The sequence below is a fragment of the Ursus maritimus genome, unplaced genomic scaffold, assembly GCF_017311325.1.
Source record: "Ursus maritimus isolate PB19 unplaced genomic scaffold, ASM1731132v1 scaffold_6, whole genome shotgun sequence".
NCBI lineage: Eukaryota > Metazoa > Chordata > Mammalia > Carnivora > Ursidae > Ursus > Ursus maritimus.
Window position 1 is genome coordinate 36,452,787 of NW_024426774.1, and position 18,180 is coordinate 36,470,966.

At 43.3% G+C, this 18,180-nt stretch overlaps 1 protein-coding gene across 1 annotated transcript; it reads left to right on the plus strand.

Annotated features, from left to right (window-relative positions):
- The first annotated feature begins 572 nt into the window (after positions 1-572).
- On the plus strand, positions 573-12,120 carry IL36B (interleukin 36 beta). Its single transcript, XM_040623698.1, has 6 exons — positions 573-588; positions 1,152-1,259; positions 3,835-3,974; positions 4,771-4,983; positions 6,337-6,399; positions 12,097-12,120. Exons 1-6 carry the CDS (start codon positions 573-575, stop codon positions 12,118-12,120), a joined length of 564 nt encoding a protein of 187 aa, XP_040479632.1.
- The last annotated feature ends 6,060 nt before the right edge of the window (positions 12,121-18,180 follow it).

Genomic DNA, 18,180 nt, shown 5'->3' on the forward strand with positions numbered 1-18,180 from the left:
ATGTGCAAGATCGTAGTGATGCCTCTTTGGATGAAAAATGGGGGAAGATGGGCGTCAGAGAGGCAGATTTGCTGCCAGTTATTTAGTAGTGTTCAAGCTTGATGTCAGGATGAATGGTGACTCACCAGCTGTATGGGAGGCTAGAAAGGAGATAGCTGCACAGTCTCCCCTTCATACCTTCCTTTAAATCTGGAGACTTGTTGCACTAAGCAGTGCCTGAGGTGATGCTCTGGAACCTCCTAATGATCCCAGATGTGATGGATAGAGGGCATCCCAAGTCCACCAGAGTCTGGAGAACAAGGACTACCTAGTCACGACAGAGACAGGAGTTTCCATTTGGGGTTTTCTGGCCTTGGAAAACCCTGTCCCTAGTCTCAAATGTGCATCTGGGGCAGGATCTTGGGGCAGTTTCTCAAAAGAATTTTTACACAAAATTCCAGGGTGGAGGAGAGGCAGTGAGACATGGATGACATGTTTTTCTTCTTTCTTTCACCCACAAGACCAGCTGCTGACAACCTCCTCTCTATCATCTCATCTATTTTGTCCTCTTCACAGGAAGCTCTGAAGCCATCATGGCTACCCCGCAAGGTGAGTGGTGAATTTCAAACCAGCTTGGAAATAGCTCCATCCTGCCTCACCGAAGAAAAAAGAGTGCAAGGGCCCCCATCATTTACTCAGTTAAAGATGCATTTATTTCTTGCTAAAATATGCAGATTGCAAAACTTGCATTTGAATATTTCAGAGCCTTTAGCTCTTTTCTTATTATGTATGTTCAGAATTGTTATTTATTTCAATAAAGAGGGTAAAGAAAAAAACAAGAAATATACTGATGACCAATTTGAATATTTTTGGTTTTGTTACTACCTAGAGACTATCAATCAGAAAAAGACAAGTCACTGATATCCCTAGAAAAAAGACAAATCTTGAAAATCTGTTGGGAACTATAAATGCAGGTAGATCCTTACAGACACTTTGATCCACAAACCAGTTCCTGTCTTAATTTCTTCTCTCTTTCTTATAGCCACTCTTTCTCAAGTCAGTAAGCCTACCCCAAGGATTCAAAAGCCATTATTACCGAGATGCAGCTAGAGTCCTGAAGTTTATAATATAATAGCCTCATATGTGTTTTGTGCTTTTCTGTCTTCTCTCAGCGGTGGATTTTCCCAGAATCTTTGGTGTGTATGATTCTCAACAGATGGTGTGGATCCTGAAAGAAAATTCATTAATAGCAACTCCTTTTAGCCGCAATGTCATACCTGGTGAGTGACAGACAAAGCCACTGTTGCCTCTAAAAGGGACACCGGCTCCACTGCAGAGCTTGCTTGAGCCTGGCCTTGGGCCCCTCCTGCTTCTGGGCGGTAGCCCAATGTCCACAGGAAGGACAAGAAGGTTCTCTTCACAGAGGGAACCCTGCACCTAGAGATGAGGGTGTGAGGGGTTGGCAGTTCTTCTTATCAAGAGAAAATGTCTTCAGATAAGAAGAGATGTCCATTTAAGCAGCAGTTGACCTTCTCCTTGGAGTTTCTCTCCTTTAAATTTCAACTATTGCTACCTATGTCCCCAGAATCAAACTTGGTCATCTTTTCACCACCAGACCTACACACTTTCCTAATTCGGTGTCCTCTCTTCTAATAATGGGGGATATTCCTTCCTCTCAGCAAAAGTCAATCTGTCTCAACTTCTTTCCCTTTTGCTAGGACTTCAGTGTTTGATTTAATTCTTCTCTTCCCTGCATACTCCACCTTTGTCTGTCTGCTGTATCCTTTCTATCACTGACAGACATGCTCTAATATAATATTTCTAAATTTAATACTAAACACCTTCTCTTGATTGCCACATTCCATTCTTGCTACCAGGCTTTTTTCCCTATATACCAACCTCTATACAGTGCTATGTACTAGTCGTAGCCAAACTTCATTGAAGAGTGGGCTATACAACTAGTTTCCACTTTATCTCCTGCTCACGCTTGCATTAAACAACCTGACTTCTGAACTGTTTTCTCAAGCTCCTCTTCCCAAGGTCACCAAATATGCTCCTCTCTCCTCACATTATTTGGTTCCTCAGCTGCAGTCAGCATAACTGATAACTCTTTCTTTCTCGAACACCCCCCCCCACCTTTCCTTCTGTAGGAACATTCTCTTGTGGTTCACTGGCTTCTCTATGGCATTCTTTACGACTCCACTTTCTCTATAAAATCTCCAACGCTGGGGATCCTCAGATCTCAGTCTGTAATCATTATGTAACCCCTCTGAAGGGATTCGGAGCTGGTCTCTTAGACTGATGTATCACCTCTATCACTCTGACGTTTATGCTTCCAACCCAGAAGTCCCCTCTGGACAATTTACGCATGTCCTCTCGATGTCCCCTCAGACATCTCTAACTTCATCTATCCCAAGCAGAATTATGGATCTGACTTCTCAAAACTGCTGATGAGCCCAGTCTTCCCCATCTCTAATAGTGGCATTACCATCACTTGTTTCCCTGAGCCAGAAGTGCAGGAGACATCCTTGATTCAATCTCTATCCAATCCATTAACAAAGACTGAGGAGTCTTTTGCAAAATATGCCTTATTTCTAAGATAATATAATCTCTCACCTGGGCCACTGCCATTGCCTCCTCACTGCCCTCCCTCCCCCTTCATTTGTGTAGCCTCTCATCCATTCTCTACAAAACATGAAGAGTGACCTTCTGAACAATGTTAATTGAACAGTATAATTCCCATGTGTTTGTGTTTTGGGGGGTGGGAGGTGGGGGCCAGTAGGGAGATCTCAGGGGCGCCAGTCTTCTTTCAGAGCCACATAGGGGCCTTTACCCATCTTTTCCCTGTGACACTCTCCTTTCAACCCTGCTCCAGCACCCATGTTTTCATGCACTAGTTTCCTCTTAAGTTTAAGGTCTTGGTTTGAACTTCACCTCTGCAGAGGGGTCTTTCTTGATTCCTCTATCTAAATTTGGTCTCCTACTGTCCCAGGCTTTGGTCCCTTCCCCTGAAGCAGGCATTGCAATTTATTGTGGTTCTGGTCATGTCTCTGCTTACATCTTTTGGTCTCATTTTCTGCAGGGGCAATGACAATGTCTCTCTTATCCTCAGCTAAATCTCTGGTGCCCACATGCAGCCTTGTCCTGAGTGGGAATTCAATAAAGAGAGTTGACTGGAGAATTCTCAGCCCCTTGCCCAGATGGATAGATGCAGAACACCCAGGCTCCTGGGCTAAATTAGTTGGGAATTAAATTCAGCTGATAGTGACAGAAAACCCACATAACTGGGATTTAGCTAAGAAGTTTATTTCTTTCTCATGAAAAAGAAGCCTGAGCAGGCAGGCTGAGGCCTGTATGGTGACTCCATGATACCCCCATAGTCCAAAGATTCTAGCTTTCTGCTTTACCAAGCTCAAGTTCTCCTCAACCATCATCCAAGTATTTGAGTCTGGCAGTAAGAAGACACAGGGTATAAGAAAGGAGCTTCTCCCAACTGAGTCAACTCCTTTTAAAGAACATTCTTAGAAATCCCACACAACACTTTCACATTTATCTAATGGACTACAACTTCAGTGTATGATCAAATTTAGCTGCAAATGTGGTGGGGAGTTTTATTTTTATTTTTGGGATGCAATATGCCTTGGTAACAACTTCTGATATTAAGTAAGAGAATGAAAATGGGCTTCAGATAATGATGAAGGATCTCAGCTACATGGTGAATGGGAGGAGCCTTCTGAGAGAGTCCTGACTGCTCAGCATCCCCCCTGGCTGGGAGAAGTAATGTCAGGCCAGAAGGACTGGACTTTTTGCTGCTTGGGGCCTGATACCTGTTTCCATTTTTCCTTGTGTTTCCAGTCAGTCTTGATTTAATAACATGTACAGACAAAGAATTTCATGATGCAGGAAAAGGCAATCCGGTTTACTTGGGCATCAAGGGCAACCATCTTTGTCTCTTCTGTGCAGAAATTCAAGGCCAGCCCACTCTGCAGCTTAAGGTGAGTGGTTGTACAGCTAAGGAGAGAAGCACTGTGAGATGCACTTTTTATTACATTTAACATATCGCTGAATAAAAATGACATTTTTTCAATCCTGGATTGTTCAGTTTAAGGAAGGAAATGTGACTTGGCTGACCCCCAAGTCAATGGGCATGGGTGTAACAATCATTTGAACATGAGAGCATTCTCTGAAAGCCAGAGGGTATGCCCATGAGAATGTTTCATATAGGCCAAGGAATGGTGGTTTCTTCATCCTCAGTTTTCTTTAACTGCCTCCCAGAAGTCTTCCAAGATGCTGGGTGGCTCCCACTTAAGCAAAGGCCATTGTGTGGCAGAGGAGACAAGGGGGAGATTGTTAGTCTGGATTTTGTGGATAATATGCCTGTGGTCTCTGTGCTGAAGGTAGCATTTGTAGTTATGAAGCGAATCCTTCTGGTTATGATGAATGCTGTAAGATGTCAACCCACTTGGAGGCTGGGAATCTTGTGAGATGCCCACACCTGCAGATGGGTGCCCACCAGGAGCACCCACAAAAGGGACTTAAGCCTGTCTCTGTTCTCAGGGAAGATAGTGCTGTCTTTGAGAACCAGAAACACCTGGTGTTATGGGATGCTGGGGTGGAGCCAAGCTATTAGGAGCCAGCGGGTTGTCTGTTTTGACACCTAGTGTCCTTTCATCTGCCTGTATCCCTGGCCTCTGTCCCTCCCTTTGGGGAAAGCAGTCACTCTCAGGGCTGTGTTAGTTTAGACCCTTCCTCTCAGTAATCCTCTCTAATAAGCCTTTTTCCTAATCCTAGGAGAAAAAGATCATGGATATGTCCAACGAGAAGAAAGCACAGAAGTCCTTTCTCTTTTTCCATAGTAGGGAGGGCTCCACCTCTACGTTTCAGTCTGTCTCCTACCCGGACTGGTTCATAGCCACTTCCAAAATGGCAGGACAGCCTGTCATTCTCACCAAGGAGAGGGGCAAAAATTACACCACTAACTTCTATTTAGAGCCTGAGGACCAAAATTAGACTAGGCTGTCATGACTGATTCCAGGACAGAGGATCAAGCAGTCAGAGAATCTTCCTTTCCAAAACACAATAGGTCATCTTGAGAGACCAACATGCACTGATGCCCATCCATAGCCCACCTCATTCTCATCACCCCAAACCACCTCTTCCTTTAGACATTCATTCTGCACCATGTCTCCCCATCTGAACATCATCCCAGTATAAAACCCGAGTTACTTTTTATTCTTTCCTGTTCTTGTCCCGCCATCCGCTTAGCTGTCACGTCTAGTTAAGTCAACATCCAAGATGCTTCCTGTACACACCTCTCTCTTCCTTTTCCTTCTGACAACCTATGGCCTAGAGATATGAGTTCCAAACATTTTTGTTCTACAACCCTATCAATAAAAGAGTATTATTTGTTAATTCTCTGCATGTTTATTATAAATATTATGATATGTGTCCCAAATGAATCTAAAGTTTTATCTATTTAAGTAATCTCTACACTCCACATGGGCTCAAACTCATGACCCTGAGATCAAGAGTCACATGCTCTTCTGACTAAGCCAGTCAGGTGCCCCACCAAAGATGAATCTAAAGGATAAAATAAATGTGAAATAAAAATTTTATGTGTCTTGATCATCATAATATCAGTAGTTAATAATTTAACACATAACACATACTTTGGTTAAGAGTAATTATTAACCGTAGTGAATTTAAATCAATCCATATTTCAGAGAATCACTTGCATCAGTTTAAATTTTTTTCAGGTGACTTCTCAGAACTTATTGCATTGTCTTTGTTTTTACTTATATATTAACTCAAAGGAGAAGTACTGGTTTTGATATTTTCCTGTTATTATTCATGTTTTCTGGAATTTTAGTCAAATCTTTAATCAACAGTTTCTTTATAGGGATGCTTTTAGGCCAGTTGTCCATTTGGTGAGGGTTACTTTATTTAAAACCTGTAATAAAATCACCAAATTCACTTAGCCAATCACAAGGAACTGTAATTTACCATAATATTTTGCACATGAATGTGAGCATGATGGGCTCCCTTCCCTCCGGAGAACTTGCCCTTCTCTGCACATGACAAGCAGTGGTATCAGGTTTTGCAATGGACACCCATTGCTAACTAAGTTCAAATTTCTTAGCCAAGCATAATCTCTTCCAAAACCTGTCCTTGTGGCATTACCTCCGGGTGCCTCACTGGCCATGGTTCTGGGATAATCCCTGAATCCCCCCTTACATCCTGTTCGCCTGCCTCTTACTCTAGTTATTGCTGTGTGTCCAGCTCTGAGAAGGTGTAACTTGACATCATGCCATCTCAGCTGCGCCAAGCATCTGTCTGCCTCTGCTTGGGGGCTCCCAGGACACCTTGGGGGAAGACAATTGCAGGAACTTGCTTGGCACTCACACATGCACACACCTGCAAGTGAGAGGGAGCTACCAACAAAGAACCCTTGACCAGTGGGCGGTGGGAGTGGGTGGGAACCTGCTACTCTCTTGGATCCTTCAGGTGCACAATTCTGAGACGCATGCTACCTACATGGTTCCTCAGAGGGTCCCTGTAGAATTGAGTCATAGTCATCCACCGCAGCCCTGAGCTCAAGAATACACCCTTGCATTGGTTTATCTCATTTCCCTGCTTTGGTTTCTCTATGCCCCATTCCTGTTCCCTGGAATCACTTCTCATCATCTGAATGCCAACGCTTGTCTCAGGTTCTGCTTTCCAGTGTAAACCCAGGCTAAGACAGATTCAGTCAAAGCGAGCTGCTTTTCTTACCAGCTGCACCCAACACGTTGGATTTCTTCTCTCTGTGCCTCTGCGCATGCTTTTGCAAACATCTCAACCACTTTGGTCATTGCATCTCTCACCTGCCTACGTCTTCCTAATATCCTACATCTGTCTTAAGTGTTTAGAGGCTGCTCCTCCTTCTCCCAAGTAAATCCAACATCGTATCTTCTTTGAAGCCTGTAGCACTTTGCCTTATCACGTGACAGACATTTCTTTTGTTAGACTTGTGCTAGAGTTTTTTCTTGTCTTGGCTTCTTTGCTCTTTTCTCCTCAACCAAATTCTAGGTACATAGTGGGCAGGGATTGTGACTTTGATATCTCTATACTCCTTAGGTGCCAAATCTTGCCTCCTACATAACAGTCACACAAAATATATTGTTGAAACAAATGAATTCTCATTGCATGTATTAACATCTTCCAATGATACTGAGGTGTGTCGGAGTGGAGTTTGCTTTATCATGGCAGAGGCAGTCCTAACTGCAAGAAAGGTGCAAGAAACATCAGTGTTCCTCAGAGAAGGTGAGGAAGGAAAGCACAGAAAAGCTAGCTAGGAACTTTCCCTTCTGAACTCTTCTTCCTCCTCCCTGCAAGCCAATCTGACCTTAGGGGATTGCGATGATGTTAGGGTATCCTCTCAGGAGGGGATGGCTGCAGAAACAAAGCACAGCCCGGAGCTTCCCAGGGGGCCTCCAGCCAATGTCCACTGATTCCATGGCATCTCCCTCTTGGATTTTGTCCAAGCCTTCACCAACATACATTCTCATAAACCACTAAAGGGCACAGGAAAAGGATAACAGGGGAATCCAGTGTTTCAGTTTTTTTCTCTGACGAGGTCAGGACTAAGCACTAAATGACCCCAAGTACGGCTGTGAGAGGCTTGTGGTGGCAATAAAACGGACACAGAATAAGCAGGTTTTCTGAGAAGGCTGCAAAGAATGTTGAGTTCTATAAATAGCTGAATGTGTAGAAAGAATAGTAGACAATGATAAAAAACCACAATATAACCCTAGGCTGTTCTTATAAATATTAACTTCTCAGAAATCCCAAGAGCACTGGAGATGAGCTGGAGGTAGACGGCTGGCCCACCCTACACTGCACCCTCTGACAGAGAAGGTGAGGAAGTGGTCGTGGTGAACGAGGAAGAAGAAGAGGAGGAGGAGAAATCATAGAAGGACCCAAGAGGTATTCTCAGATATTTTATTGGCTCTCCTAGTTCGAGGGAGGTTTTAGTCTGTTTGGGCTACTGTAACAAAATTCCGTAGACTAGCATTCCCTACCCCAGCAGAGCTTGAAGGGACTGTGGGGCAATATTCTTCAGAAGCAGTTGGTGGAAACTCCCACCCCAACTCAGAACTTTGAGATACGTAGGAGGGTAGAAGATAATCCCAGAGGCTCTCATGACACATATAAAGAAGCCTGGGGTGGGCAGAAGATTTGGAACCGTGGGATTTTTCTCCAAGGGAGCAATGGGTCAAGTGATGAGACACTCCACCCTGGAAAGAGTTTGAGTCTGAGAGCTACTCAGGTCTCTCCGAGGGTGCTTAACAATGGGTAAAGCCAAGGTGATGCGGATCGTCATACCCTCTGCAACAGCTATACACACACCACCTACTGAAATCTGATGACACCAGACTACACCCAGGAGTGTGGGAACACCTTCCCTGCAGACCCAAAACCAGTGTCCTGAGAGGGTCTTTGCCTTTCCTTTTCTTGCTCTTTGCTTGCAACATTTTGGCACTAGGTCTCATAAAAAGGAGGGAACAGCTTCCAAAACCAAAATATCATCCCCCCCGACCATTCTTAGAAAAATGACAAGGAAGTTAGGACACCTTGACTAGGATGTTGTTAGGGGCCTGATACCAGGTGGGAAAGTGGAGTGAATACTGCAAACTCTAAAGAAGTGATTGCACTGAAGGAAAAGAAAAACATGAAGTATTCTGACATTTATACCTAGATGATTAGATGGCCCCTTAGAAGTGGACTAGAAAAGGAAAAGTGATGGGCATTAAGGAAGGCACTTGACATAATGAGCACTGGGTGTTATATGGAACTGATAAATCACTAAATTCTACCCCTGATACTAATAATACAGTATTAGTTATATGTTAACTATATGTTATATTAACTAAACTATATGTTAACGAAACTGAATTTAAACAAAAAATATATAAAAAAAAAAGAAAGAAAGAAAAAAGAAAAGAAAAGAAAAGGAAATAGACCAAGAAGAAGTAAAAGACCCAGGAGTCACAAGGTAAGGCTCAGCCCAGGAGAGAGGTATGGGGATTCCTGCAAATAGAGAATACCTTTCCTGAATGGATCTGAAGATTGGGCTAAGAGAAAGAAGATGGTGTGGGCAGGAGTCTGTTGTTTATAGTTATGCATTCTAAAAATTCTATCTGGCCTTTAAAAGCAATGTGCATGTATTACTTTGATAAAAATTAAAATGAGTTAAAATAGTATGATTCTGTGCCCTTGTTTTACTCATCTGGAAATGTCTTTCTTTTTTTGCTGGGGTGAGGACTGAGTCCCTTTTAAGGAGATAAATATAGGAAATCCAGGAGGGTTTATCCAAAATCACAAAACATGGCATCTTTCCTCTTTTTTCTAGAGAGGAAAACCAAACCTCTGATGAATATACTTGAGAGCATCAAGCTCATTTTTCACATTCATTTTCACCTGGGTGTTGGACTTTCTGCTTCAATCCCTGTCCTTTTTGGTGACAAAGTTAGTGATGAACTAGAACTTCTATCTCTTGACCCTTAAGAAGAGTGCGTTTCTGTGGGTGCCCAAATAGCTCAATTCCTGGATAGATCATTCTCAGGCCTCTGAATGAGTAAGCACTTGATCCTGCCCAGAGTGTGTCATCCTGATTTCTCAAAGCCAGGGACTCAGAGATGTCCCTCTCCTGGTTTAGACTAAGGCGGATGCTGTTGGAGGCCCAGCCTTGGTGATTCAGTCAATCAGAGGAGGCTATGTCTGGGCAAGACAAATTCTAGGGCTGCACTGCCCTCTCTGCATTCCACCTGCAGGCAATTTGCCCTTCCCTAAGTTTCTCCAGTTTGGAGAATGTAACTGAATCACCGTAACTGTAGCAAAATAATTGCTAAGACTAAACCTGAATCTATAGAGTTGGAGGAGCCCTGGTCCTAGATTCCTCCCTCTGACCTTTAGGTATGTTTATAAATGCTTGAGAACCAAGGGGCATCTCTCTGTGTCCCTGCCCATGGTGAGCATGGGTGTCTGTATGCATCTATTACCACAGGTGGAGGTATGGTTCTCAACCTCCACAAGGCTGTGTATCCACCCTATCCAGGTTCTTTCTGTCATGGGCCTCTGTAGATAGTCCAGCATCAAGACCCTTTGCTGTTCTGGAGTTCTCCTGAGACTCATTTGTGGATTCTCTCAATAGCCTGGAGAATGTAACCATTTGCTCTTTGGACAACCCATCTTCTGTAGAAGACCCAATTGGTTCATACTTTCTGTTTTTGTACATTCTTCAAATTATTATATGAATGGTGGGATTCTTCTATATCCTTATAGTTGTCTTTTAATTCTGTCTAGTTTTGAACACATTTAAGAACCCTTTAGGCAGTTGGCCTTAGTAACTTGCAGATATTATGCTTTAGAGGCAAATTTTCATAAAAATTGTATACTAAATTTTATGTGCTGATTTGACTCTAGGTCAAATCAATTAAAGGAGTGGGTGTTTGGTACTACTAAATTTGCATGGATAATTTTGTGTTTCTTAGTGCAGTTTAATTTCTGCACCATAATTAGGGCAGTTCTACAATGAGAGAACGTCCTTGGGCATTTCCCTCCTTGAGAGAATGAATAACAGGAGTTTTGGTGAGCCTTTGATACTGACAATTTGAAGTCCAGTGGTATTGTTCCTCCTCCGATTAAATGATAGCTTGATAGGCACCTCTCTCCCCTCCACTACAAAGCCCTACATGGGGCTGAGATATCCCCAGAGGACAGATTGTATTGATAACTTGGGCTAGGATACAGCTTGTGATCTGAGCTTTGCACTTTCCAAATAGGAAAGATGCTTTTCCTATTGCTATAAGATGATGGAGAGGAGGCTTTAGAGAACAGAGTATCCAGACCAGATAATCCCAGCTCCAGAGGCTTCTCATTGCTGGCTGGGCTCAGGGATCTGCCCAAGAGAGTGAAAGATGTGAGAACTAAATTGGCAAATAACGTAATTTTAACCCAAATGCTACTCACCTCTGAGCTGTCCTTGCCAGTCCTCTGTGCAGAGCAAGTTGATATCATTCCTTCATTTTTTTCTTCAACTGCTCTTGGCTTCTGACCAAAAACCAAACTCTGCCTTAGCCTCATCTGGGACCAGCAGCAGATGAGAGGGAAGGGGCCCAGCGCTAGGGGACCAGAAGGGCTAGGTGCCTAGGACTGCCCTTCTTTGAGGCCAGAGCTTGGAGGTGGGGTATAGCTAGGGGGTAGGGGGTAGCTCAGCTCTCATTTTGCACATTTTCCATTTTGGAATTTTGAGTTCCATTGTTATAAAACAATTTCTCCCCAGTTAGTATATATGTATTTTTAGAATTAAATTTTTATTTTTTATTAAAACAAAAAGCCCAGCTCTGCCAAAGCCTGAGTGTCCCTTGGAACAATGTCCTCAGTTGGGTGGCCTTGAGGTGTGGTGCGGGTGGCATGGCCACAGACTTTTGCTTGAACACAGAGACTCAAGAGGTGACAATACTTTGTATGAATAAAGTACATATGGACACTTGCAAAAAACCCAGAAACCAAAACATAATTATTGTCATTCTGGACCAGACCCTGTTTTGTGGTACTTCTATTTCCTTGCAGATAGAGGAGATTTCTTACTGGGAAGTCAAATGATTCCGGGCATGAGCATTTTTTTCCCCCCAGCAATCTCTACTCCATGTCTTCTCTAGAAGATCCAGTTCCTATAAGAAAGTTAATTTCCTGATAAGAGATATCAAACCCAGCTGTGGCCTCTGGTTGCATCACTGTGGTAGTTCATACAGAGTGAGATGTATGATAGTGGATGACATCCTTGCGTCTCAGTCCAGTCTGAGGAGGCTGGTTGATGTGGGGGAAGATACAGGGTAGTGAAGACTAAGTCTCAAATGAGAGGCTGTGGGATTGGTTATTTTAGGAAGGCATGATCCCAGAGTGCAGGGAGAAGAGATAAGCTTCATGACTTCAAGGACTAGTAGTAGGAGAGGGAGACAAAGAGACAGAAATGAGGACAAATGATTGAGCTTCAGAAAATTCATGGACTCAGGGACAGCCTGGAGAGAGCCCATTCTCTCAACTGCTGAATCTCCATCTATGCTTGTGTTTCAGGTGAGAACTCAGCAAGGAGAATGAGTCATTGGGGAACTGCTCATTGAGGACCAGACAAGCCATGTCCGCTTGGGATCTTCTCCCCTTATCACCAGACTGAAGGCAAATAGTCATGGGCCTAAGGGCTGAGGAGAGAGGAAGGGTAGGGTGGTCTTGGATTTCTGCATCTGGCCTCTTGTCTGTAGGTTGGATATCAACTAGTGCAGATTGGACCTTGGATGCCAAGTGCACTCCAGGCATCTTGGGTGTCCAAGGATATAATCAGCATGTGCTTTGTAGGATGAGGCAGGCACCAACTTCAAGTTCTGTTCTTTCTTGACCCTTCATCATTACTAGCCAAATGGCAGAGAGTCCCACTGTGTCCTCATCACAAAACTCAGTGAACACTCGAGGGACAGATACCCCAAAAGGTGGTCACCGTCCTACCCCTGTGGCCAGCCTCACTATGGCACAGTTCTCCAGCTAAAAATCCTGATTAACTTTGTACTTAGTTGGGTCAAGAAAGATTGTTAAAATAGCTAGAGTAACTACCAAATTAATAGAGAGCCTGTAACTTCCCAATTTGAGGGAAGGATGAACAAAGGGAAAACAAATGAAACCATCTCATTCAATCCAGTTGAAGGCACTAAAGGAAGGAGAGAAAGAAACAGAAAAAAAGACATCAGAAAGAAAGGAATAAAAAAGAAAGAAAGGAAAGAAAAAATAAAAGGATAATAGAAATAAATTGACATATTTCAGTAATCGGTCAATTTAAATTAACTTAATTATCCAGTTAAAAGAACGTTAACAGACTAGAAAAAGAAAAATTGCAATGTGCTAATTACAAGAGACATACTTAGAACTGAAAGACATGAGTTTCTTTTGATGCCAAGTAGGCTCTGACTGGACCAAGGCTTTCACAAAAACATAAACTATAAGATCTGGTGGGAAATGGGGAGGGAACCTGAATGCATTGGTGAGAGGGCACAAGCAAACACATGCAGGCAGATTCCACAGGAGAGTAGCTACTTGGAAAAAAATGATGTGAATGGGTCAGTTTCCCATATGTCCAATTTTTGCACCGAGGGCAGGCTTAAGCTGCACAGTATGAGGCAACTAAAACTGATTGAAAACCCTACAGTCCTCCTTGAAGAACCAGAGGACAGATTTGGGACAACTACAGCCCCTGGAAAGGGAGGGGGTAATCTTAGGAGAGAGGCAGTAAGGGAGAGCCACAAAATTCGGTGTAAAAACTGCCCAAACCTCTGGCTGACCCATGAGCCATGCCTAGAAGCCCAGCTAAAGGTAAAGGAACTGATCTTAGATATTTGCTGCCACTTGAAAGACAGGATTTGCATTTTGAATCTAATGAGGTTAATTGTGTGGAAAAACAGAAACATAAACTTCTTCAGAGGAGTGTAATAGTCTCTGAAATATAATATTTATAATGTCCAGGGAGAAATTCAAACATATGAGGAAGAAGGAATGTGTGACCCTGTGTCAGGAATTAGGGCAATGAAGACCAATCCTGAAATGATCTAGGTGTCAGAATTAGTAGGCATGAACTGTAAAATGGAATCGTATTAACAGAATAAAGGACAAATACCAGATGATTATTTCAGTGCATACAGAGAAAGCATTAAGTTAAAGTTAACCCTTACTCATGATATACACTCCCAACCAACTAGGCATAGAAAAAACTTTTTCGGTATTTTGAAGGGGCATCTACCAAAAAAAAATATATCTACAGCTCATACTGAATGGTGAATGACTGGGTGTTTTTTCCTAAGATTGGTAACCAGTTAAGGATGATTGTTTTCTCTTCTTGTGTTTAACGTTTTACTGGGAATCCTAGCCATTGCAAAAGTTAATTAAAAATATCCAAGGAATGAAGACCAGAAAGTAAGGAAATCTGTCCCTCTTTGCAGATGATACAATCATTTATGTAGAAAAGCCCAAGGAATCTACACAACAACTACTAGAACTAGTAATAAGGATAAGGTGGTGGGATACACTGTTAATATAGAAAAGTTAATTGCATTTTTTTAAAACAGCAAACCTTAAGAAAAAATTGGAGTATAACATAGATAGAGGACACTGCACAGCTCATCAGGATATAGTTTGCTGCATTTTCTGACGATACACATAAGTACCCAGAAACAGCCCTGTGTTCCTTCCAATCACTCTCCCTACCTCAGGGTGAGGTTAACCCTGGGCCTGATGTCCAATACCATGGGTTAGTTTTGCCTAGTTTTGAATTATGTAAATGAAATAATACAGCATGCATTCTTTTTGTGCCTCATTTCTTTCACTTAATACTATATTTGAGAATCACCTTGTAAAGTTAAGTAAAAAAAGCAAACTTTAAGTCAATAACACATCTAAATGATTTTTTAAAAATTCAGGTAGGATGAAGGGAACAAAGTGAAAGTCAGTTCTGTCTCCCTATCCAGTTTTCTATGGCATATAGAGATAATGAATGCTACCCGTTTGCAGACTATCTTTGGAGAGAAATTTGGAGCACCAGCCGGCCTCTGAATGTGTACTTTTTTTACACAAAGGGTAGCACATGCTACATATAGAAGAGAACCCTTCAGGAGATGTACTTCCTAAATATTTTCCTAGTCAGCCTACTTTTTCTCCATCCTTGTTGTCGTTGTTCATTCATTGTTGAAGAATAAGGGGCTGTTTCTTTGCGACTGTCCCTCAAGTTGGCTCTGTCTGGTGTTCCTCGTAATTAGATTCAGCTTATGAACTTTTGGCAAGAAAGGTGCAGAAGAGGTAATGTGTCCTCTTCCGTGTGCCATCTCCCGTATGGACACACCTCATGTTGTCTCGCGCCGTTAATGGTGAACGACATTTTGGCCACTTGGTTAAGGTGCAGTTGGCCAGGTTTCTTCACTGCAATATTACCAATTTTCCTTTTGTCATTGGTAAGCAATCTGTGAGCAGATCCTTTAAGACAATGCATATCTTGCTCTTCAAACATTCGCACAAAGGCTTTAACATCTGTTGATGATTTTCACCTGAATCGGTCATTACTATGATGATTGCAAAAATATTATTAAGTTTATTTTTATTATCTTTGAAGTCATTGTGTTTTTTATACGTGGGCAGCAAGCTGTTAGGAAATGAAATAAAGAATCAATTTTGTTTACAATAAAATACTCAGGAATAGATTAACAAAGGATGTAAAAGACACGTACGTATCTGTACACTTAAAAATGGTTAAGACGGTAAATTTGTTATGTGCATTTTACTACAATTAAATATAATAATAAAAAATTAGAAAAGACAAATGTGTAAACACTTATCTAATAACTGTTTTATATATATAATTGTTATATGTATAATTTTTATATATATATATAATATATATGTATATATATTACATATATAAAGAAGTCGTCCCTAGTTCTTGAGGAATTTGTGAAAGGAGATGATTCTACTCCATCAGTGCCAAGTGTCACAGACAGAGCCAAGGAAGGCATGGGGCCTCCTTTGGGGGAGTCCCAATGCAGTTCCCTTTGCCCTAATTCTGCTACAGGTGCTCACTGCTCCAAGTCCTCTGTGGAAAGAGACAAAAAAACAGGAGGAAAGACTGCATGGATTGGTCAGGCGGGTGTTTGGAAGAAATCCACCCACGTGTGGCCCACCCAGTCCAGCCTGGCCAAGAGCGCTCTTTCTGTGAGGTCACAGCCATACTCACAGAGCCTGTACTCTGCCCAGGCAGAAGGAGGGCATGGCCCAGGGAGCAGGGAAAATGGAGTCAGACCAGTACTCTTCCTGACCTATTGACTTTTTCCTTCCACGTTTGGCTTATTTCCAATTTCCATGTGCAGAATCTTGTTCAAGTCCTAGCTATTCTGTGGACAGAGGTCCAGAAATGGCCAAACCACGTAATCTGTGGGAGGTGAGTCCTCAGACTCTGGAGGCCTCTGAAGTACAGATGAACAGAGTACCTGGACCTGCTCTGGAGGGTCTCACCTGGATCTGAGGTAAGGAAGTTGCTGTGGCTCTGGTCCTGCCCTTGGTGACTCAGTCAGGAGAAACCGCCTGTGGGTGTGACACACACCAGTCTCACCCTGCTGTTGCCTACACACTCCCCGGTCCCACCTTGTAGAACTGGCCCGTCCCTAGACCCTCCACCCTGGAAGATGCCATGGGACTGAGCAAGGACAACAAAGCAACATGTTTCTGGCTCAGCACCCAGCTGCAGTGCCCTGACCCACAGACTTCCCTGTAATTTCACAGGGACCCCAGTGTTACTCAAATGTGCTATGAGCCAAGTAGGAGCTTCCCTCTGTTGCTCTGCACAGTGACTGCAGGATGTGGCTGTAGTTGGGGTGGCGGTCTAGGGCTGTGGCAGGAGGACCTTCTCTTCACAGCTCCCTGAAGGCTGTGTGTCTGTGTATCACCACCAGCTCTCCTAGGCCAGGCAGGGCCTCCATGGTTGTTCTAAGCTGCCAAAAGTCACTCCAGGGAGTGAAGAATCCCCTCTGTCCTAATGTGTGCCACACTCTGTTGTGCTGGAGCCCTTTGTCTCTGGACCAACTCTGTGGGTTTCTGCTGTCTTTCTTGAAGTCTCTGTTCTTCTCAAGAAGCCCCTTGGTCCTTCCTGCAAAAGACTCCTGGCATGGAGTCCCCTTGGCCTCCAGCTCTACCTTCCATCCCTTGATTGCTTGAGTCTGTAAGCATTATACGGCTTGTTGGTTCACAGTGGGGAATGGGGGCGAGTTAGTATGAAATCAAACTGCCAGAGTACTAGTACCAGGTCCATCTCTCACTAGTTTGTGACCTTGGGCTAGTTACTTCATCTCTCTGGGCCTGACTTTATCTTATCAGCTAAATGCGAATAAAAATTGCTCTCACTTCACAGGTCTGATAGCACAATGTCTGTACTGCTTTTGAGATAATGTTGACAGTGAATGCGCAGCAGATGTGAACCTTTCTTGTAAGGGATTTGAAAGTCCACAGCATATGCTGTGGTCATTCAGCCAGGCTGGGTTGGGGCCTCCTCCCTCTCTGGGTCAGGTAAGATGTGTTAGCACAGCGGCAAGGAAGTGTTTGGCCTTGAACTAGCCTCAGATTTGGGTCAGTGTAGACATGGACTCTGCCATGTTCTCAGGGTTCTCTCTACATACGTGGGGAGGGGTCCCAGAGAGGTGAGAAACAGAGGGGATGGGAGGCAGGTGTCTGTGGGTTTGTGCTAAGTGATGACCCTGCTCTTCACAGCCTCTGTCTCATCCATCCTCATGACAACCCAGTGTGGTGGTTGTTCCTCTTTTTTTTTTACAGAAAAACGCAGATGAGGTGAGATGAATCATCACATCAGAGAGATGAGGCAAATTCCCCCAGGCCACGTGGCCGGTGATGACGATGATGATACAGCTGACATTTAAGCACCTGCTTGTGCCAGGCATGGCTCTAACCACTTCACATACATTAACTCCTTTAATCTTAACGGCCACTCCTGAGTAAGTACTATTTTTATCCCCATTTTACAGATGAGACCTCCAAAAAGCAGAAAGGTTAAAGAACTTGACCAAAGATGTGTGCTAATAAGTGACAGATTTAGGACTTGAATCAAGATGGTTGTGACCAGAGTTCGGGAAGCTTTTTCTGTAAAGGACCACATACTAAATACCCTATCTGTGCAGTTTCTGTCACAGATACTTAACTCTGCCATTGTAGTGCAGAAGGATCCACAGACTGTGTAAACAAATGAGCATGTATGTGTTGCAATAAAGCATTGTTTAGAAGAGAAACAGTGGGCCCGTGTTAGCCCACTGGCCAGAGAGTGTCCACCCTGGTCTTTAACTGCTATATTAAGAGAACGAGGACCCAGAAGCATCAAAGCTCTCTGAGAAATAAAAATCATAACTGTGAACAAAATGTGAGACAATTCTCTGGTCTTTTCAAAATTTTATTTATTTATTTGAGAGAGAGAGAGAGAGAGAGAAATCATAAGCAGGGGGAGAGGCAGAGGAAGAAGCAGACTCCCTGCTGAGCAGGGAGCCCAATGCAAGGCTCCATCCCAGGACCCTGAGATCATGACCTGAGCTGAAGGCAGGTGCTTAACTGACTGAGCCACCCAGGTGCCCC

Coding starts and splice junctions, on each gene's coding strand:
- IL36B (XM_040623698.1), top strand. Junction 3,975..4,770: donor AGCCCACTCTGCAGCTTAAG/GTGAGTGGTTGT, acceptor TCCTAATCCTAG/GAGAAAAAGATCATGGATAT. Junction 4,984..6,336: donor ATTTAGAGCCTGAGGACCAA/AATTAGACTAGG, acceptor GGGGGCTCCCAG/GACACCTTGGGGGAAGACAA.